Raw genomic sequence first — 20,978 nt, forward strand, 5'->3', positions numbered from 1 at the left:
TCTGCAGAGCATATTTTTGAAAAGAATGATCAACATTTGAGCATGACAGCCTTTCTTAGCATAGAGGGCTATATTTTAAAAAAAGAGAACAGCTGTACAGATTTCCACCATACCTGCCTTCCCCAACAGGCTTTGCAGATAAGCTCTAAAATGCTCTTCTAAATTACTCCGTGTGACCATGGCAGGTTTAATACAATCTTGAATTGTATTAAATTGCTCTGGGAAACAGGCATGATTTACAAAATGACTTAACATCACCTTATAATAGAGCATTGAAAAGTTTTTTCAAAGTACCTACATATACATTATAGCTCAATCTTCACAACAGGAACATGGTTGTTTTTGAGATTCAGCAAATTTTTTAAAGATTCAAAAAGAAATACCTGAATCTTGAGAAATACTTTGGCTTTTTAAGTCAGCTAGGTTTCACTGCATTAAGAAGTTTCATTTAAGAACAAAATCACCAACCGAAAAAAAATGCTGAATTTGTAGAATGTCAGAGTTAAGAACAAAAATTCTTACTAAAACCAGGTTAACAGGATTAGTACTTATGAAACCAAGCCTAAACCCTGCAAACCTTGATTTTCAATGGAAAGCTGATAACTTTCAGAAAAAAGGAAAAGAAAGAGGCTTTGACTTTCTTGCTAATTATAATACAGTGTTCCCATAAAAAACTTACTACCAGCTCTTTTTCTGATTAGAGTCAGATACTGGTCACAAAAGCAAGCACAACAAACAATGATGCATTAGATAACCATAACCAGGTTCCAAACCAAACTTGTCACATCTCAGATTGATTACTTACATTATTAACTAAAGTGTCTTCCATCTTTGTATTACTAGTAGCCACAGTGTTAGGCAGAGAAGAAGAAGGGGTAGTATAATCTGTAACAGATTCCTGTGGAGTAGTAATAGAAAAAAACAGATTTTAAACCAAATTAATGAATCTCTTTCTAATGACAAACTAACACTTGTCAAGTTGTTTTGGAAGAAAGCAGGAGGGGAGACCTTAAGACTGAACTCACTCAAATGTTAATTTCACTCAACGGTGTGTGTATAAAACAACATGAACCTACCACTGAAAAGCTAACACTGTAACTGTTGCTGGGGTCTTGTTCATTTTTTAAAAAATGCACTGCAAACTTCAACAGTACCAAATATTTATTTCTGTGGATTACTAAAAAAACTTGTTTATGTATTTTGCATACTCAATCCATAATTATTTTCTACTACTGAAATAAAAAATGTAGATAAATAAACAAACGTCAAGATTTTAGTTATCAAAATTAATTAGGTTTTAGGATACATTCCTTGTTTATCACCATTAATCTCCTTTCTTCCTTATATATGGTAGTTAGATCACAAAAGCTATTTACTTACATGAATTCACTTATATGGCAATTAAAAAAGAGAAAAATATTTAAATAATATGAAAGTTTCTACCTTTCTTTTCAATGAGTATATGTTACAGAGTGAACATAACGTGGTAGATACAACTATGTTGTTTCCAAAAGTCACTCAGTGTATCTTGACTTAATGAGTATTTTCACAGATAAGTATTTAACATGGCTCCTAAAAGCAAATCAATCAAACTACCTCCACTGGTGTTCAACCAAAGAAACAAGTCGTCTGTTTCAACCCTGGAAGAAAACTGGCTACAGTAGAGTTACTCAAAGACTGGCTATCAAATGTAGTAAAAAATCACCACATTTGATTTTTGCCTTATATCTTCAATTTAGAATCTCACCAGTGGTAAAATAAGGCCACACCATAACTCTATGAACAAACTAAAAGTAATATACAGCGAGCACTCCAATCTTGTGTAGATAATTTTCACTTTAAGCTACTCAAACAGTCTCTGGACTATTTAAGAACAGAGAAAAGTCTTCACAAAAGGAAATAATTTAAGTAATTTCTTTAGGTCACATGTACACACAATGAAATAAAATCTTCTTTTAGAAGTAGATCATAGTCTCAGAATTAAATGCTTCAAGCAAAAAAAACAAAAACAAAAACAAAAAAAGTATACTGTTAGTGCTTTCTTCCCCCACCTTAGAGTTTGCAGTAACTGAACTGGTAATTACTGCGAGCTGCTTACCTTTGCATTAGTGCCAAATTCCGTAGATGATACTGTGATCATTGTTCCTATTTCAGTAGACATTTCTGAGACCACTTTGGTTTCCTTGGTTGTGACAGGATCTGTGCTTCTGACTGTAGCAGAGCTTGGCTTCTCTTGTCCTTCTGTCTCCACTTGTTGGGCATCTTTTACTTTTCTATTTTTTAATGAACGTTCCTTTCCAATGGGACCAGGTTTATGTTCTTTGCTTTCTACTGGACTCAAATCTGGAAGCTAAATTCAATGTTTATGACAAGAATGCATGACGGTTAAAGACAGTCATTAAAAACTAAATTCAATTTTAAAACTGATGTCTTATGAATGATATTTACCTTCTGGGCTTTGATAGGCCCTGCCCGTGGCTGCTTCTGCCGCTGTTCTTTGGGTTCAGGTATTTTGTCAGTAGATTTTTCCGAAAGCACAGGAACAACTTCATTTTCATTTCCATTTGAAGCTGGAGCACCAAACTGAATTGTATCAATTCCAATTTCAACTCCACTTTCTTGACCACTTTTTGCTCCCTAGAGAATATGTAAAAACTTGTTAGCATAGCAAAAAAAGTTAAAATTGTAATGATTTACGTGGCATCACATACTTTAAAAAGTACAACAGAAGGACTGTACTTCGTGTGCTAGGCACTGATTCAGACACTAGCAATCTAACTTGTGAAACTTGCATTTTAGTGGGTAAAGTAAAATCAAAACCCAGATAAGGAATAGGCAAGAATTAAAATAGGGTTAAGGGACAGACAGCCACTTTAGATTGGTAGACAGAAAGCCCTTGAGGAACTAGTCACTGAAGCTGAATCTAAAAGGCAAGATCAGTGGAAAAGCGTTTTGGACCGAGAGAATACCTAGTATAAAGGTTGAGAACAAAAAAGGGCAGTGAGTTCTGCATGATTTTTTTGTATACTGTGAAAGCTATTATTTTATATTCAAAAACAAATTATCAAAGAGTCTCCCCAAGTGCCTCTTTGTTGCTCAGATGTGGCCCCCTCTAACTAAGCCACCTTGTTGGGTGATCTCGCTGCCTTCCCCTCTACATGGGACCTGACTCCCAGGGGTACAAATCTCCCTGGCAATGCAGGATATGACTCCCGGAGATGAATCTGGACCCAGCATCGTGGGATTGAGAATATCTTCTTGACCAAAAGGGGGATGTGAAATGAAATGAAATAAAGCTTCAGTGGCTGACAGTAGAGTTCACTCTGGTGTACATTCTTATGCACTATACAGATAACACTTTTTAGGTTTTAATATATTGGAATAGCTAGAAGTAAACACCTGAAACCACCAAACACCAATCCAGTAGCCTTGACCATTGAAGACGATTATATAACAATGTAGCTTACAAGGGGTAACAATGTGATTGTGAAAACCCTATGGATCACACTCCCTTTATCCGGTGTATGGATGGATGAGTAGAAAAATGGGGACAAAACCTAAATGAAACATAGGGTGGGATGGGGGGGGGTGGGAGATTTGGGTGTTCTTTTTTTATTTTTATTTTTTATTCTGATTCGGATTCTTTCTGGTGTAAGGAAAATGTTCGAAAACATTGGGGTGATGAATGTACAACTGTAAGATGGTACTGTGAACAGCTGGTTGTATACCACAGATGACTGTATGGTAATGTGAATATATCTCAATAAAACTGAATTTAAAACAAAAACAAAAACAAATTATCAAGAACTTACAAGTAGTGATATGGATAGGAAAATAGATTGGCAGATACTATGACAATTAGAGAACGTTATGTAGTTTTTGGAATATTGTGTTGTTTGAAACAAAGAAATGTTTATAAAATATAAATAATACAAGGAAGAATAATGAAGTTTAGATCACATTAAAATTCTAAATTAACTGAGTGTATTTGGTGTAACTAACTAACAGTCATGGCTTTAAACAAAATAACCTGTAACTTTATTTCACTAGGGTGAGAAAAGGTACCAGTAGGGAATCCTTTTTTGTGAAAACAATTAAAAGTAAAATGTCAACATGGCTACCTCAAAATTTCACAATCATATACATATGGTTGATATACAATGAATATCTCCACACAAAATCACCTTCTATTCCAGAAACATAAAGAACATAAAGAGAAGAAAAATATAAGAGAAAATTGAGACAGCCTGCAAATAGCTTGCTCCTCCACTGACTGAACTGAAATGTAAGCATCCTTCTAGTATTGCAAATTTGCAGTAGGATGCCTGCAAGAAAAAACTAGCAGCTGAGAGTGCTGAGAAATTGACTCTTTAAAACCAATTAGAAAAAGTGGACCCCTAAATATAAGTACACCACAAGTACTCAATAAACACTTGTTCAATGAATAGGAGAATCATTGATCCAAATAGCCATTTACCTAGTGGAACTGTAACCCTGGATGGTTAGGTTCATGTGTCAACTTGACCAGGTGATGGTGCCCAGTTGTTTGATCAAGCAAGCACTGGCCTAACCATTACTGCAAGGACATTTGTGGCTGGTTAATAAACCAGAAGGCTGGTTTATTAAATCAGCCAGTTGACTGCATCTGTGGCTGATTATATCAAGGAAGGGATGTCTTTCACGATGAGAATTCAATCAGCTCGATTTAATCCAATCAGTTGAAGACTTTTAAGGGAGAAGAAAGAGAACCTTCATTTTCTTTTTCAGCTGGTCAGCCTCTCCTGGAGAGTTCACTGAAGACCTTCATCGGAGTTGCCAGCTCTCTGCTTGCCCTATGGAATTTGGACTCGCACATCCCCATAGTTGCGTGAGGTACTTTTATAAAATCTCATATTTACAGATATTGCCTGTTGGTTCTGTTTCTCTAGAGAATTCTAACTAATACAAACCCATAACATTTTTTGAAATTTGCTCTACAGCTATATGTTAGATTGTACTTTGAAAGTTATTACCTTTCTATATGTATGTTATATTTCGCAGTAAGGAAATAACTGAAACTGTGCAACTGTAACCCATAACATTCTTTGACATTTTCTCTCTACTTGTTAAATCATACTTTGAAAGTTATCACTTTTCTGTTACATTTCACAATAAAAAAATGTAAAAAAAAAAAAAAAAAAAAAAAAAGATGCCCAGTATATAGTAAGTCAGTGGTAGCTTTAATAATATTATTATTAATAGCAAAATAATAAATTAATAGCAAAAAATGAATGTGAAAGACACTCATTTAAATTTTAAGCTACCAACATTTATATTCACATGTATACACTAAACTATATATATGTTTTATGTTTCAAAGTAAATTGGATTTCTCTGAATAAAATTTGCAATTTTTTTTTGTTTGTGGAATAAGTCACCTACAAATACTGCAGATGTTTGAGAAGTTATGTTGTAAAAACAAAAACTATGTGAACTCTGCTTCTAATTATACTAATTATTCAAGCTAAAAACAAGGTAGAAAAGTACACAAATAGTAATTGCATTTTTTAAAAAAAGGAAATTAAAATACTTTGTTTTATAAAGTCTTTTCTTAAGAACAGAATGAAATTTTTTTTAACCTTAATGTCTAACAGTGAGAAACAGCTTACAATCAAGGTATTTTTAAATGTAAAGGGCCAGAACAGCAGCAAAACATGGGAACTTGTTAGAAATGTATTCAGAGGAAGATGGTGGCATACGGAGTTCTAGGATTTAGTCCATCTGTCCTCCAAGAGTGATAGTAAATAGCCAGAAACTATCTGAAACAACTGTTTGGGAGACTCTGGAGACCAGATGCATATATCATACACCAGCCAGGAGTGAGTGGAAGAGTGAGAATGACAAATTGTGGTGAAGAGCTGTAAGTAAACTGTTCCACACTACAGAGGCCGGTGTCCCTCCCCAACTGGCATGACAGACTACCTCGGGAGTCACTCCCTGGAGGGAAAAAGAAGCCCTCTCTCTTAGGAGCAAGGGGAGGGAACTTGGCCTGACACCATTTGTGGTTTCTGATTAATGGATACCAGCTCTGAGCACATATAAATTTACCACACAACCAAGAAACTGGAATTTCTGTTTCAGCCCCACTCGCAGCAGGGAGGAATCAGGGGTGATGGAAAGACAGAGGCATCTGGAGTTGGCTGAGTTCAGTTTGCTGAAGGATGGCTCTGTCCGAAAAAAAGGGGCAGAAAAAGCTGGGTACCAACTTTGGCTCTTGATTGGTGAACCTGGGATACTGGGTTTTTCTTTCTTTCTTTCTTTCTTTTTTGAGGAGGGGTCCAGCTCTGAGAATAACAGCATTTTTTTTTTTTTTAAGTAGCCCTTTAAAGAAAGCAGCCAGCAGTCTCCATGTTCAGCCCTGCCCCCGGTACAGGCAGAAGCAGGGCTGCCTGAGAGGCACAGTAACCATTCAAGTGGTAGAGATAGTTTGCTGAAGGGTCGCTCTTCCCCAAGAAAAGCAGGAGGGTGGGACGCAAGTCCCAGTGCAGGCAGTGGCAGTTATTTTGAGAATTCAGACCCCAGGGGCTGGGACAGAAACAGTTTCAACTGCCTTTCCCTGCAGCCTTTGTCTCAACCATGCCTATGGGGAGCAGTGGGCTGAAGAGTGTTATCTACTGGGCAGGATAGGAAAAGCACAGAATCAGGAGGCTTCACAGGAAAGACTGGCATCCTGTTGGGTCTCATCCCCAGGGAACCTTGAAACCGATCTACACCCACTTTGGGCATCCTGAACCTGTGCTGTCTAGGAAAAACTGACTGGGGTAGGTAGGTCCTCTCTGGGGGGATCTTCCTCCTAGAATCAGCTTTCAGATAAAAGTCATTAGAGATAACAGAAGGAGTGTTAAAAACATACAGTTATGAGAAAGAGAAAAAAAAAAAGGAAAAAAAAAAGAGCAGAACATTCCCCAAGGAGAAAGAGGGAAGAGAAAGCTTTTTTGTGGGGATGAAACAAATATACACAGGACAAGAATCAGATAAGATTCTGAAAAAATTCTTATCAGTGAAACACAAGGTTCTCTAGAGTCAAAGATTTATAGCACAAAGCCAATTGACATGGCAACCCTAGGTAACAGACCATGACCCCCAGAATAAATTAATCAAGAAAATCAGATGCCTAGACACCAGCAAAAAATCACAGTCACACTAAGAAACACAAAGATATGGCCCAGTCAAAGGAAGAAACTAGAAATTCAGATGAGATATAGGAGTTGAAACAACTAATTAAGGATGTTCAAACAAATCTTCTAAATCAATTCAATGAGCTGAAGGAAAATGTGGCAAAGAGATGAAGGATATAAAGAAGACACTGGGTAACCATAAAGAAGAAATCAGAAGCATGAAAAAGGAACTTATGAGAATGAAAGGCACAATAGAAGAGATAAATAAACACACAACAGAGACATACAACAGCAGATATGAACAGGCAGAAGAACGGATCAGCAAACTAGAGGATAAGATATCTGAAATCTTACATACAAAAGAACAGATAGAGAAAAGAATGGAAAAATTTGAGCAGGGACTTGGGAATTGAATGACAGCATGAAGCACACAAATATATATCATGAATGTCCCGGAAAGACAAGAGAAAGGAAAAGAGGAGGAAAATAATGGAGAAAATAACAGCTAAAAATTTCCCAACCAACTCTTACGTAAGACATCAAACCAGACATCAAAGAAGTGCAATGTACCCCAAACAGAATAGATCTGAATAGACTTACTCCAAGACACTTACTAATCAGGTTGTCAAATGCCAAAGACAGAGAGACTTCTGAAAGCAGCAAGAGAAAAGTGATCCATCACATACAAGGGAAGCTTGATAAGACTAAGTGAGGATTTCTCAGCAGAAATACTGGAGGCGAGAAGGCAGTGGTATATTTAAGATACTGAAAGAGAAAAACTGCCAGCCAAGAATACTATATCCAGCAAAACTGCCCTTCAAAAATGAGGGACAGTTTAAAATAGTCACAGATAAACAGAAACTGGGAGAATTCATTAACCAGAGACCTGTTCTACAAGAAATACTAAAGGGAGTGCTACAGCAGGATAGGAAAAATCAGGAGAGGGAGGTTTGGAAGAGAGTACAGAAATGAAGATTATCACTAAGGGTAACTAAAAGGGCAAATAGAGAGAAAGAATAAAATATAACATATAAAATCCAAAGGACAAAATAGGTGAAGTAAGTATTGCCTTTACTGTAATAACACTGAATGTTAATGGATTAAACTCCTCAATCAAAAGACACAGACTGTCAGAATGGTTAAACACACAGGATCTGTCTATATGCTGTCTACAAGAGACTTTTTTTTTTTTTTTTTTTTAATCTTCATTTTATTGAGATATATTCACATACCATGCAGTCATACAAAACAAATCGTACTTTCGATTGTTTACAGCACCATTACATAGTGGTACATTCATCACCCAAATCAATCCCTGGCACCTTCATTAGCACACACACAAAAATAACAAGAATAATAATTAGAGTGAAAAAGAGCAATTGGAGTAAAAAAGAATACTGGGTACCTTTGTCTGTTTGTTTCCTTCCCCTATTTTTCTACTCATCCATCCATAAACTAGACAAAGTGGAGTGTGGTCCTTATGGCTTTCCCAATCCCATTGTCACCCCTCATAAGCTACATTTTTATACAACTGTCTTCGAGATTCATGGGTTCTGGGTTGTAGTTTGATAGTTTCAGGTATCCACCACCAGCTACCCCAATTCTTTAGAACCTAAAAAGGGTTGTCTAAAGTGTGCATAAGAGTGCCCACCAGAGTGACCTCTCGGCTCCTTTTGGAATCTCTCTGCCACTGAAGCTTATTTCATTTCCTTTCACATCCCCCTTTTGGTCAAGAAGATGTTCTCCGTCCCACGATGCCAGGTCTACATTCCTCCCCGGGAGTCGTATTCCACGTTGCCAGGGAGATTCACTCACCTGGGTGAAGAGACTCACTTTCAACTCAAGGACATAAATATGTTGAAAGTGAAGGGCCGGAAAGATATTCCACATAAATAACAACCAGAAAAGACCACGGGTAGCTATAAGGACAAAATACCCTTTAAATATAAAACAGATAAAAGAGACAAAGAAGAACACTAGGTATTAATAAAACGGGCTATCTATCAAGAAGAAATAACAATCATAAATATTTATGCTCCTAGCCAGGATGCCCAAAATTCGTAACACAAAGACTGGCAACATTGAAGGGAGAAATAGACACTTCTACAATAGTTGGAGGCTTATTACACCACTCTCATCAACAGACAGAAAATCTAGACAGAGGATTAATAAGGTAACAGAGATCTTGAATACTATGATAAATGAACTAGACCAACCAGACATTTACAGAACACTGCATCCCCAACAGCAGGATTTACATTCTTCTCAAGTACTCATGGATCATTCTCCAGGATAGAGCACATGCTGAGTCACAAAGCAGGTCTCAATGAAAAGAGACTGAGATTATACAAAACACTTTCTTGGATCATAATGGAATGTAGCTGGAAATCAGTTATGGGTGGAGGACTGGAATTTTCACAAATATATGGAGGCTAAACAATGCACACTTAAATGAGTGGGTCAAAGAGGAAATTACAAGAAATCAGTAAATATATTGAGGCAAATGCAGAAATAAATGAAATTGAGAGCAACAACAAAACAAGAGAGAAGAAAAAAAACAGAAGTTGGTTTTTGAGAAAATCAGTAAAACTGATGGAACTGCAGGCTATAATGACAAAGAAAAAAAGACAGGATGCAAATAAATAAAATCAGAAATGGGAAGGGGTCATTACTACTGACCCTGCAGAAATAAAAGCGAGAAAAGGACACTATGAGCAAATGAATGCCAACAAACTAGACTACTTAAGATGAAATGGACAACTTCCTAAAAACACATGAATAACCAATACTGGCTCAAGAAGAAATAAAGACCTCAACAAACCAATCATGAGAAATCGAATCAATCATCAAAAACTTCAGAAAAAAGAGAAGTCTGGGACAAGATGGCTTCACATGTGAGGTCAACCAAGCATTCTAGGAAAAATTAGTACCAATCCTGCTCAAACTCTTCCAAAAAGTTGAAGAGGAGAAAAAGCTACATAACTCCTTCTATGAAGCCAACCTCATCCTAATACAAATTCAGACAAAGAAACTACAAGAAAAGAAAATTACAGACCAAACTCTCTAATGAATATAGAAGCAAAAATCCTCAATAAATACTTGCGAACTGAATCCAGCAGCACATTAAAAGAATTATACACCACGACCAATTGGGTTTTATTCCAGGTATGCAAGGGTGGTTCAACACAAGAAAATCAATTAATGCAATACACCACATCCACAAATCAAAGGGGAAAAAAAACCACATGATCATGTTGATTGATGCAGAAAAGGCATTTGACAAACTTCAGCATCCTTTCTTGATGAAAACACTTCAAAAGCTAGGAATAGAAGGAAACTTCCTCAACACAATAAAGTGCATATATGAAAAGCCCACAGCTAACATCATACTCAATGGGGAAAGACTGAAAGCTTTTCTTCTAAAATCTGGAACAAGACAAGGATTCCCACTGTCACTATTATGATTCAACATCATGCTGGAAACTCAGAGCAATTAGGAAAGAAAAAGAAATAAAAGGTACCCAAATTGGAATGGAAGGAGTAAAACTTTTACTGTTTGCTGATGATATGATCCTATATACAGAGAGTCCCGAAAAATCTACAACAAAATTACTAGAGTTAATAAACAGGTTCAGCAAAGTGGCAGGATACAAGATCAATGTGCAAAAATGAGTATGTTTCTATACATTAGTAATGAGCAATCTGAGGAAATCAAGAAAAAAATTCCATTTACAATAGCAAACAAAAGAATCAAATATCTAGGAATAAATTTAACCAAGGACGTAAAGGACCTACACATAGAGAACTACAAAACATTGTTAAAAGAAATCAAGGAAGACCTAAATAGATGGAAGGACATACCGTGTTCATGGATTGAAAGACTAAATATAGTTAAGATGTAAATTCTACACAAATGATTTACAGATTCAACATAATAGTAATCGAATCCCAAAAACTTACTTGCAGAAATAGAAAAACCAATAATCAAATTTATTTGGAAGGGCAGGTGTCCCAGATAGCTAAAAACATCTTGAGAAAGAAAAATGAAGTTGGAGGTCTCACACTTCCTGACTTTAAAGCATATTACAAAGCTACAGTGGTCAAACCATCAAGACAGATATATATACCAACCATTGGAATCAAATTGAGAGTTCAGAAATAGACCCTCCCATCTACGGACAACAGGTTTTTTGACAAGGAAACAAGTCCACTCAACTGGGACAGAACAGCTTCTCCAACAAATAGTGTTAGGTAAACCGAATATCCATATCCAAAAGAATGAAAGAGGATCCCTATTTCACATCTTATATAAAAGTTAACTCAAAATGGATCAAAGACCTAAACATTAGAGCTAAGACCATAATCAAAAAACCAGAAACTACAAATGCTGGACAGGATGTGGAGAAACAGGTACACTTATTCACTGTTTGAGGGACTGTAGAATGCTGCAGCTGTTCTGGAAGTCAGTTTAGCGGTTCCTCAGAAGCCAAGAATAGAACTGCCATATGACCCAGCAATCCCATTACTAGGTATAAACTCAGAAGTAGTGAAAGCAGGGCCACAAACAGACATCTGCACACCGATGTTTATAGCGGCATTATTCATGACTGCCAAAAGAAGGAAACAGCCCAAATGTCCATCAATGGACAAGTGGATAAACAAACTGTGGTATATACATACAACGGAATATAATGCAGCTGTAAGAAAGAATGAAGTAATGATACATGCAACAACGTGGAAGAACCTAGAGGACATTATGCTGAGCAGGATAAGCCAGAAACAAAAGGACAAATACCATATGGTCTCACTCATATGAACTAACTATAATGAGCAAACTTGGAGAGTTAAATTTGAGAGCACAGGTTATCAGGAGACAGAGTATACAGATTGGGAGACTGATGTTTAAGGAGTATAGAATTTTTCATAACGTTTATTGTCAAGGTTCAGAAATAGTTAGCACAATACTGTGTGATGGTAACACAATATTTTAAGTACGATGAACAAAGCTGAATGTGAGTATGGTTGAAAGAAGGTGGCTAGGGCCGAGTTTGTCACCAGAAAGAAAGCTAGAGGATAAAAACTGGGACAGTAGAACTTAGTGAAACCTAGAGTGGGCAATGATGGTTATTAATTGTACAAATACAAGAAAGTTTTTACATGAGCTTGAACAAATGTATGTCATTATTATGAGGTGTTTAAAATGGGATGGTATATAGGAAAAATAAAGTTAATGCAAACTAAGGTCTATAGTTAACAGTAACACTGTAATACTCTTTCATTAGTTGTAACAAAGGCACTATATCAAAGCTAAATGTCAATAAAAGGGGGATATAAGGGAGGGGTATGGGATTTTTTTCTTTCTTTTTGGAAGAAATGGGAATGTTCTCATTTAGATTGTGGCAGTGAACGCTTAACTATGTGATTATACCAGGAGCCACTGATTGTACACTTAGGAGAGATTGTATGGTATGAAAATAAAACTGTTAAAAAAAATAAAACAGAAAACTGTAAGTGCTGTGGGAAAAAAAAAAGAAAAAAAGAAAAATGTTTTCAGGCCCCAACCCAGAACTAATGAATCAGAAACTGCATGGGGTCCAGCAATCTGTTTTAGTAAGCCTTACATTTAATTTGGATGTATACTAAAATTAGAGAAGCTGTTTTAAGGAAAATTCTACTACATGAAACCCACGAATACCCTTATTAAATTTATTCCTACCTCTGATGAAGTAGCTGATCCAAACGATGTTAGGGGCTTATTCCATGCACTGACTGATGGCGGCTGTGGTGGGCTAATGGGACCCACTGAAAAGAAGCATTCACAGAAAATGTGTCCATTAAAATCTAGAGACCAATAATCCCTAGTCCATTTAACCCTTTCTCTTAATGGTAGCCAGACACTGAAACATTGACTTTTCATAATATACTTTTCGTATATACTGAAATAAATATAAGCTCCCTAAACTTTGTGTATGACTTTCTGATGAATACAAAATTGCATCCAAAAAAATATACAATATGGTTGTAAAAACTTACTGAGTATATAATTAACAAATGTCAATATTCCATTTCATTCCCCACCCTTCACTTCTCTGTTGTATACTTACATTTCTTAGAGATGTCATTCAGCACAGCTGGTGAGGTCACTTTATTATCCCACAATTCAGCTGTAAGGGTGCCATGTGACTGTGAGTTCTGGATGGATTTTCCTGTGGCTACAAAATCGGTGCCACTAGGTGTTTGAGCTGAAGGCAGCCTAATTGAAGGTGGTGGCTGTTTTGAAGTCTGTGTTGTACTCTGTAGTGGACTTTGGACTGGTTTGTGAGTCTGTGCCTGAGAATGGGCTGGAGCAGTTGGGGCTGGGGCAAGTGGCACTGGGGTAGTTGGGGCTGAGGCTGGGGTAGATGGGGATGGGACTGCTAGGACAGTTGGGGCTGAGACTGCTGGTGCTGGAGTTGGAGTTGAAGCTGGTGCTAGGGCTGAAGCAAGGATAGGAATTGAGACTGGGGCTGAGGCAAGGATGGGAGCCGAGGCCGAGGCTGAAGCAAGGATGGGGGTTGGGGCAGGGGTTGGGGTTGCGACTGTAGCTGGAGCTGAGGAAGAAGATGTGGCTGGAGCAGAGGTGGAGGCTGGAACTGAGGTTGAGGTTGGAACTAGAACTGTGGATAAGGCTAGGACAGGCACTGATGTTGATGCTGGAACCGGAGCTGATGTTGATGCTAGAACTGCAGGTGAGGTTGAGGCTGTAACTGGAGTTGAGATTGAAGCTGGAACTGGAGCTGAGGTTGAGGCTGGAATTGGAGCTGAGGCCAGAGCTGGAGCTGAGGCTGGAGATTGTGTTTGCTGGGATCCCGCAGCCTGCTTTTTAGCAAATCTTGGAGGAAGCTTAGAAGTCTGACTTCTTCCTTTTTCATTTGCATTCTTTTTGTTCCAGACCTTAAAAATTGGTACGAATCATTTTTGTCAACACAGCTGAAAGTAATAGTTCATGAATATAAATTCTAACAAAAATACCTCCTGCTAATTTAGCTCCTTCACTTTTCAAAATAGGTACTCAATAGAATGCAAGTTTGAAGTCTGCTAATGAGATTTTAAACTATGAGAAGCCAAAATAATGTAGAGAGAAAATATAAATATGTATTATACATTCTTGATACACAGGCCCACAATCTCTTTTCCACAATTCTGAAATCCAAAAATCTCACTTGGCAAAAAGCTATTTATTATCTTTATTCAACTCAGGTTTGTAACAGAAACATTAATTATAGAAATCAGCTTGAGTCAGCCATGTTCCCCTCCCCCACAGGAAAAAGGCCTGCAGAGCATTAAAGGCACCTGAAGCATCACTTTACACTGGTGGGAGCTGTGGGCTGACAAAAGCCACCTGCTGGACAGGATAGGAAAAGCACAAAGTCTAGAGGCTTCAAAGGAGGGTCTGACATCCTGCAGGTTCTTATTCTGAGGGGAACTCCATATCCTCCTCCTGAGACCTAGGCCTGTCTGGACTGGGAATCTATGATTGGGGTTGATCATATCTGGAAAGACCCTCTCACAAAAAGATTACATAAAAGCAGAGCAAGAGCCAGAAAAACAAGAGGTGAAAGATTCACCTACTAAACGGTAGAGGTCTAGAATAAGTTGAATTGAATGCCAAAGGATAGAGAACAAAGCCAATCAACAAGAAAAGCCTAGGTCAGAGAGTGAAAACGAGCTCCAGAATAATTAATCAAGAAAATCAGATGCCAAGGCAGCTAAAAAATAATGAGCCATGCTAGGAAACATGAAAATATGGAACAGCAAAAGGAACAAACTAACAGTTCAACTGAGACACAGGTACTGAAACAACTAATTAAAAATGTTCCAATAAACCAAATCAATGAGCTAAAGGAAAATGTGGCAAAAGAGATGAAGGATATAAAAGACGACACTGGATGACCATAAAGAAGAATTTGTAAGCTTGATAAAACAAATGGTAGAACTTATCGGAATGAAGGACACAATGGAAGAGATGAAAAACACAATGGAGACATACAGCAGTAGATTTGAACAGGCAGAAGAAAGGATCAGTGAACTGGAAGACAGGACATTTGAAATCATACAAAAGAAGAGACAGGGAAAAGAATGGAAAAATATGAGCAAGGACTTAGGGAGCTGAATGACAACATGAAGGGTACGAATATATGTGTTATGGGTGTCCCAGAAGGAGAAAAACAGAAAAAAGGGGCAGAAAGAATAATAGAAGAAATAATCACTGAAAATAGGGTGGGATTGGGGGGGTGGCTGGTGGTGGAATGATTTGGGTTTTCATTTCTACTTTTATTTTTTATTCTTACTTCTATTCTTTATGGTGTAAGGAAAAGGTTCAAAAATTGATTGCAGTGATGAATGCACAACTATATGATGGTACTTGTGAACAGCTGATTGTACACCATTGATGACTGTACAGTATGTGAATATATCTCAATAAAACTGAATTTAAAAAAAATTAGCTCTGTAATTGAAACAAGCTTTAAACCTGTATGATTTGTTCTTCTTTCTTTCGGCGTTCTTCATCCTGTAAACGTTTTTGTTGTTTTTTGGATACTACTTCAGTAAAACCATCATCATTCAAATTTGACTGGGGATCTTCCAGTACTGTTACTTCAGGATGGTCATCAATTATAACAACACCTATGGGGAATTGAAAAAGATTCAAAATGATATTTTCCTTTTTCAACTGAAGAGTTAAATAGAAATAGAAAAGTTTAGTTCAATAGCATTAAAAAAAAAAAAAAAAAGACAAGTCATAGACCTTGTGTTTATAATTCACAATATAACCCATCTGCCATTTCCTATCCCATAAGATGGCCATTCAGTAGTAAAATAACTTCAGAATCACGATTTGAAGATTCCAGAAATAAGGTCAAAAGTATTAATAATAATTTGCTTTCGATGATATACATCTCTGTTACCTACCTTTTCTCTTAAACAATATAGGGTTGATGTCTAAAAATCAAATTATCCTATGACCTTAGTTAAATCATTTTTCCCTTACTTTTCAAAGACCCTGACATGCACAGCACTTTCAAGATTTGCAAAGTACTTTACCTTATTTGCATCTAACCATTCTGAGAAGTGGGTATTACTATTGTTTCCCTTTTTCAAAGGATGAAATTAAGATCAGAGAGAATTTCTTAAAGGTCTCTAGGTGAGGAGGTGACCAAGCTAGCTGGTCTTGTGACTCCTAATGCCTCTGTTTTATGTAGACCCTTATCCACAATGAGAGATAGTTAAAAACAAAAGAAATGTATGTGAAAGTTCCACGGGAGTACAAAGCAGTGCAGATGTACTCATAATTACCTAGCAAATGAGTAACTCAAGATATATTTTCAACTTACTGTCCAACTAACCATCATTGCGTCTTATCTTGTTATAAATTACTATATATGCCAGTAAGTTTAAGAAATCTACATCCATTTAAATATTATTTCAAGGAAAAATTAAATTAGTTGAGTTGATCTAACTTTTGGTTACAGGTTATGTCTGCCCGTTATTATAATTTTGCAAACAATATCTAATATGCTTTGATGGGGGCATATACATATAGTAAAAACAAATATTAGCTTGGATATGACAAAATACAATTTAGGATGGTGATAACTTTTGTGGAGGGTGCCAACAGGATATGACCAAGGATGAGTTCATAGGGGAATCCATCTGCAAACCAATTCTTTTTAAATAGCTAAAAATTTACATTTTGTAAAGACTGAAAGGGGAAATGAAAAATGAATACCAGGACTGATTCATTACAATATTCTCTTTTTCTAATACAAACTTGATTTCAAAGGGGAAAATCAATTTTTCTGGTTTATCTAAGACACTTTCTACATGTGTTTCAAACTGCGTAAGAAATTATTAACTTTGCAAAATGGAATATATTATTGCTTCAAGGAAAGGTCTTAGTCAAACATTTCAAAGGATGCCATGCACTCCACCATTTTAGAGTGGTGAAGAGATCTCTTCGTTCACAATTTTAAATTCACCAGCTTTTCATTTAGATTAAAAATTGTGTGTATGTGGTTTAAAGCTTATCTTCACAGCAATACCATCACTTATCTTTTTACCTTCCTTGCAAGGTGCTTCTTTAGAACTTTTTTGAAGAGTTAATTAACCCTACCACATACAGCATTTATGCAAATTTGAGCAATATTGAGCCATTATTGCCGGGTACTTCTTATACTTTAGGCTAATGAGATACTACTCAACCAATTTTATATAGAAAACAACCTAAAGCTGATTCTTTAACATACCTTTAATGAGATAAAATGAATAGCTTAATTTCCAGCACCTATTCAGAAATATTTAAAGATTTATCTTTCTTTATATTGCATCTTAATCCAATAAGATAATACTTCGGGAAATTTCTACTATAAAAGTTCTTTAGAAGAAAGAAGAAGACAAATGTGCCATTTTTTTGTGAATCCACTTTTGTCAAGTTTCCAAACGTGGTATTTAAAATGATGTTTGTCTCCTCTCTCCTGTGGAATATTCACAATAAAGTTAGCATCCAAGCTTCCCATGGATTTAATTAAACTGCTCTCTCTAAATCAGGGTTTTTCACCTTTGGCACTATCGTCATTTTGGGCTGTTGTTGGTGCACTGTAGGATGTTTAGCAGCATCTCTGGCCTCTACCCATTAGATACCAGTAGCACTCCAACTCCTAGTTATGACCACAAAAAAGCTTCTGGATACTGCCAAATGGGGGGAAGGGGGCGGTATGTGGCAGCAAAATTACCTGTTGAGAACTGCTCTAAATAATCTAATGAAAAATTCTTCAACATATAATTAACATTAGCTTATTTCTTTCCCAAATGAATTCTAAAACGGTAGTCTAGAACAGTAGTTCTCAAATTGTACCAAGCACTGGAATCATGAGGTGGACTTACTCAAACACAGACAGCTGCACTCCTGTAGTCTCTGATTCAGTTCATCCAGAGCAGGGACCAAGAATTCATTTCTCACAAATTCCCAGGTGATGCTAATGGTCTTGAGACCACACTTTTGAGAACCACTGGTTTAGAAATAAATGTCCAGGACCAGGGCTCAAATCAGGGTTTAATTTGTATAAATAACTGGATGAGAGAAAAATCTCATATATACCTCTAATACTGGAATTCTAGTATCTAACCTAAGTTTCACATTAATACTATCTGGTGTTAACTTAGCAAATATCTCAGTTTTATTCACTATTCCCAGTTTCAGTCTCATCGTCTGAACAGCTGACAAACTGCATTTTTACACGTACAAATGTCTAATCATACATATTTCTTTTTTATTTCCTCATGCAATATATATATTCTTATTGCTGTGTTTTCCTTCACATTTGATACTCTAACATTTCATGGCTTTCCTGAAGTATTCGCCTTATTATTCTCTATTTATCTTATCTTTGATACCAATTTTATCAAAGTTATAATTTCAGTTGAATCTTTTCCTCCCCAACCAGTTTTTAAAAGAGCAACACATACGTACAGATACAATTAAGCATTTTTACTTGGCTTTCTGTGCCTTCTCACACCTGTTTGGTAATGTTGGGTTTATTCCTTTTTTAAGAAGTACAGTGTACACTGGATTATCTTTAACAACAACTTTACCAAACATTCAAGACTAACCTAAAAGCTAGTGCTTCAAGTGAAGTCAATTAGTAATTCATAAACAGCCTCTATTTCCACCTTGAAGGTCCAGTGCTTTCCTTGATGGTAACTCTTATTTATAGCATCTACTTAAAATGTAATAAAATAAAAATAATCTAAGACATACTTGCATAATTGTTGAGATCAAACTGTGAAAGAGCATCTACTTTTTCTTTGGGCTTTTTAGGACCTGGTTTGGGGTCCTCTCTTTTTTTCCCAGTAACATCTTTGGAATTCTTTTGTCCTGTACCATTAGGTACTCCTTCTTGGTGGTGTGCAGAGCTGCCATTGGTGGGGTCAACACCAGTTGTGCCAGCACACTGGTCATCAAATGGCCTACGAAATAATAATAATTTGAGTCACCCAAACAAAAGAAAAGAGCTCCTGCTAGCATTTACTAAAATTAAGTCTAAGAAGAAACAATGTTGAGCCAGAAGATCCATACTCTAATAAAGTATTACTTTATTACTTTAGTAAAGCCCTTGTGATAGTAACTGAGCTTCTCAAATAAGAGACAGATTAGCTCCCTGGAGTTCTTTCCAGCACTGAAATTCTAGAATTCTACTTATTCCCTGAAGGTTCCTATCGTATAGCAGAAAATATTTGTGATCTACAGTAGTCCAAAGTATAAGTTTACACTATGTGGTACATTTCTAAAAAGGCTCAATCACATTTACACATTAATGAAAACAAATAAACTTTTGATATGAATATAATTTCTTTTATATACCAAATGTATTCTGACAGTTTTGTTGTGAACATATAATTCCTTTCTTAGGTTTATTGTTAAAAGAAATTTCCAGGGGAAAATAGACCATGGAAAATGGTTTTACTAATTTCTTTTCATCTTAGCTTACAAAAGTTTATCAAATGCCTGACACAGAGCATGACCTCATATATTTGAAGAATGAATTGATTTTTTCTAGATATGGGATTGGTGCAAAACATTTTGTTTGAACTACGATCAGTCATTGCTATTTCTGCAGGTTAAAAGTTGTTGCTATGTAGATGGCCCAAAAGTCGTTTGGTTGAGATCTCACAGCTTAAAAATCAGATCAAGATTTCCTTTACGCATTACTTGAAATTCTAATAGTTCAGCTACAGTCACTGAAATATTTTGTTCATTTATTTTTGTCACCCTGATTCTCCTGAATCTTTAAAGGAGGTTTCAATTTACAGATAAGCAAGCACTCAAGAAGTAAAAGTGGGTGCAATATTTATCATAACTCTTCCTAAATTATCAGCAAAAATATTTTGCCTTATTAGTCTAGTAACTGGACATGATAAGTATGTGAAACTAAGGAACTCAAATTAACATAATACTGCTCTAATAAATTTCTTATTGGCTCAGGCCACAAACTGAGAAACTGATATAAAAGCAACAACAGGGCACAGCAATTAGTTGCTTACTCTATACCAGTTATGTTAAGTGCTTCACAAATACCATCTCAGTACTCTTCATACATTCCTATAAGTACCATTACTATTCCATTTTACTTATAAGGAAGAAAGAATTTATTCCTTTATTAAGTACCAGAGCCTAGATTTGAACCTAGGCATTCTGACTCTTTAACTGCTATTTTATAATGCTTTCTAACACCAAAGGAATCAATATTAGTTTACTGTAACCAAAATTTTAATTTTTAAAAGAATATTTCAAGCTCAGAATAATTTAGAAAACAACCCCCTTTTTTTTTTTTAAAGTCAATGTCATGGTTATTCACATTATTGGTGGCCCTGGGGTTGGGGATAGCTATGCTCTCCGGGCCTCTTAGTTGGATCATTTATTGCAAGTTTGCAATGACAGTGGAATATAATTTACCCTTAAGGCTCAACATTCACTCTTGGGAAACCAGTAAAGAGCACTCAAGTATATGGTTAAAACATATTAATTTAAGTCTCAGAGGACACCTAGGCAGCAACAGAATTTTAAAAGAACGAGAAACCGAGAAAGAAAGGAGGGCTAGTAATCACCAAGACGATGATGTACCAAATGGAGGTGGACTGTACATAACACTACCTAGGTGTGCAAAGTTTCCTAAAGCTACAAATTCCCAAGAGGATTTTTGTGAAAAATGTAACAGCAGACAAAGACTCCTAAGATAATGCCTCTCTTCAAGCACCCTTACACTGTGAGGACATCTGGAGAGA

At 36.4% G+C, this 20,978-nt stretch overlaps 1 protein-coding gene across 10 annotated transcripts in view; it reads right to left on the reverse strand.

Moving 5' to 3' along the window:
- PRRC2C (proline rich coiled-coil 2C) overlaps positions 1-20,978 on the reverse strand; it is a 106,246-nt gene that overhangs the window by 18,467 nt on the left and 66,801 nt on the right. For all 10 annotated transcript variants that reach the window (XM_037825351.1, XM_037825354.1, XM_037825352.1 and 7 more), the window contains exons 17-23: positions 18,955-19,163; positions 15,670-15,824; positions 13,262-14,090; positions 12,874-12,959; positions 2,449-2,637; positions 2,099-2,350; positions 806-898 (exon numbers count right to left, since the gene is read on the reverse strand). In XM_037825351.1, the coding sequence (XP_037681279.1) occupies positions 806-898; positions 2,099-2,350; positions 2,449-2,637; positions 12,874-12,959; positions 13,262-14,090; positions 15,670-15,824; positions 18,955-19,163 (1,813 nt within the window). The remainder of the gene's footprint in view (positions 1-805; positions 899-2,098; positions 2,351-2,448; positions 2,638-12,873; positions 12,960-13,261; positions 14,091-15,669; positions 15,825-18,954; positions 19,164-20,978) is intronic.

The sequence above is a fragment of the Choloepus didactylus genome, chromosome 2 (assembly GCF_015220235.1).
Source record: "Choloepus didactylus isolate mChoDid1 chromosome 2, mChoDid1.pri, whole genome shotgun sequence".
NCBI lineage: Eukaryota > Metazoa > Chordata > Mammalia > Pilosa > Megalonychidae > Choloepus > Choloepus didactylus.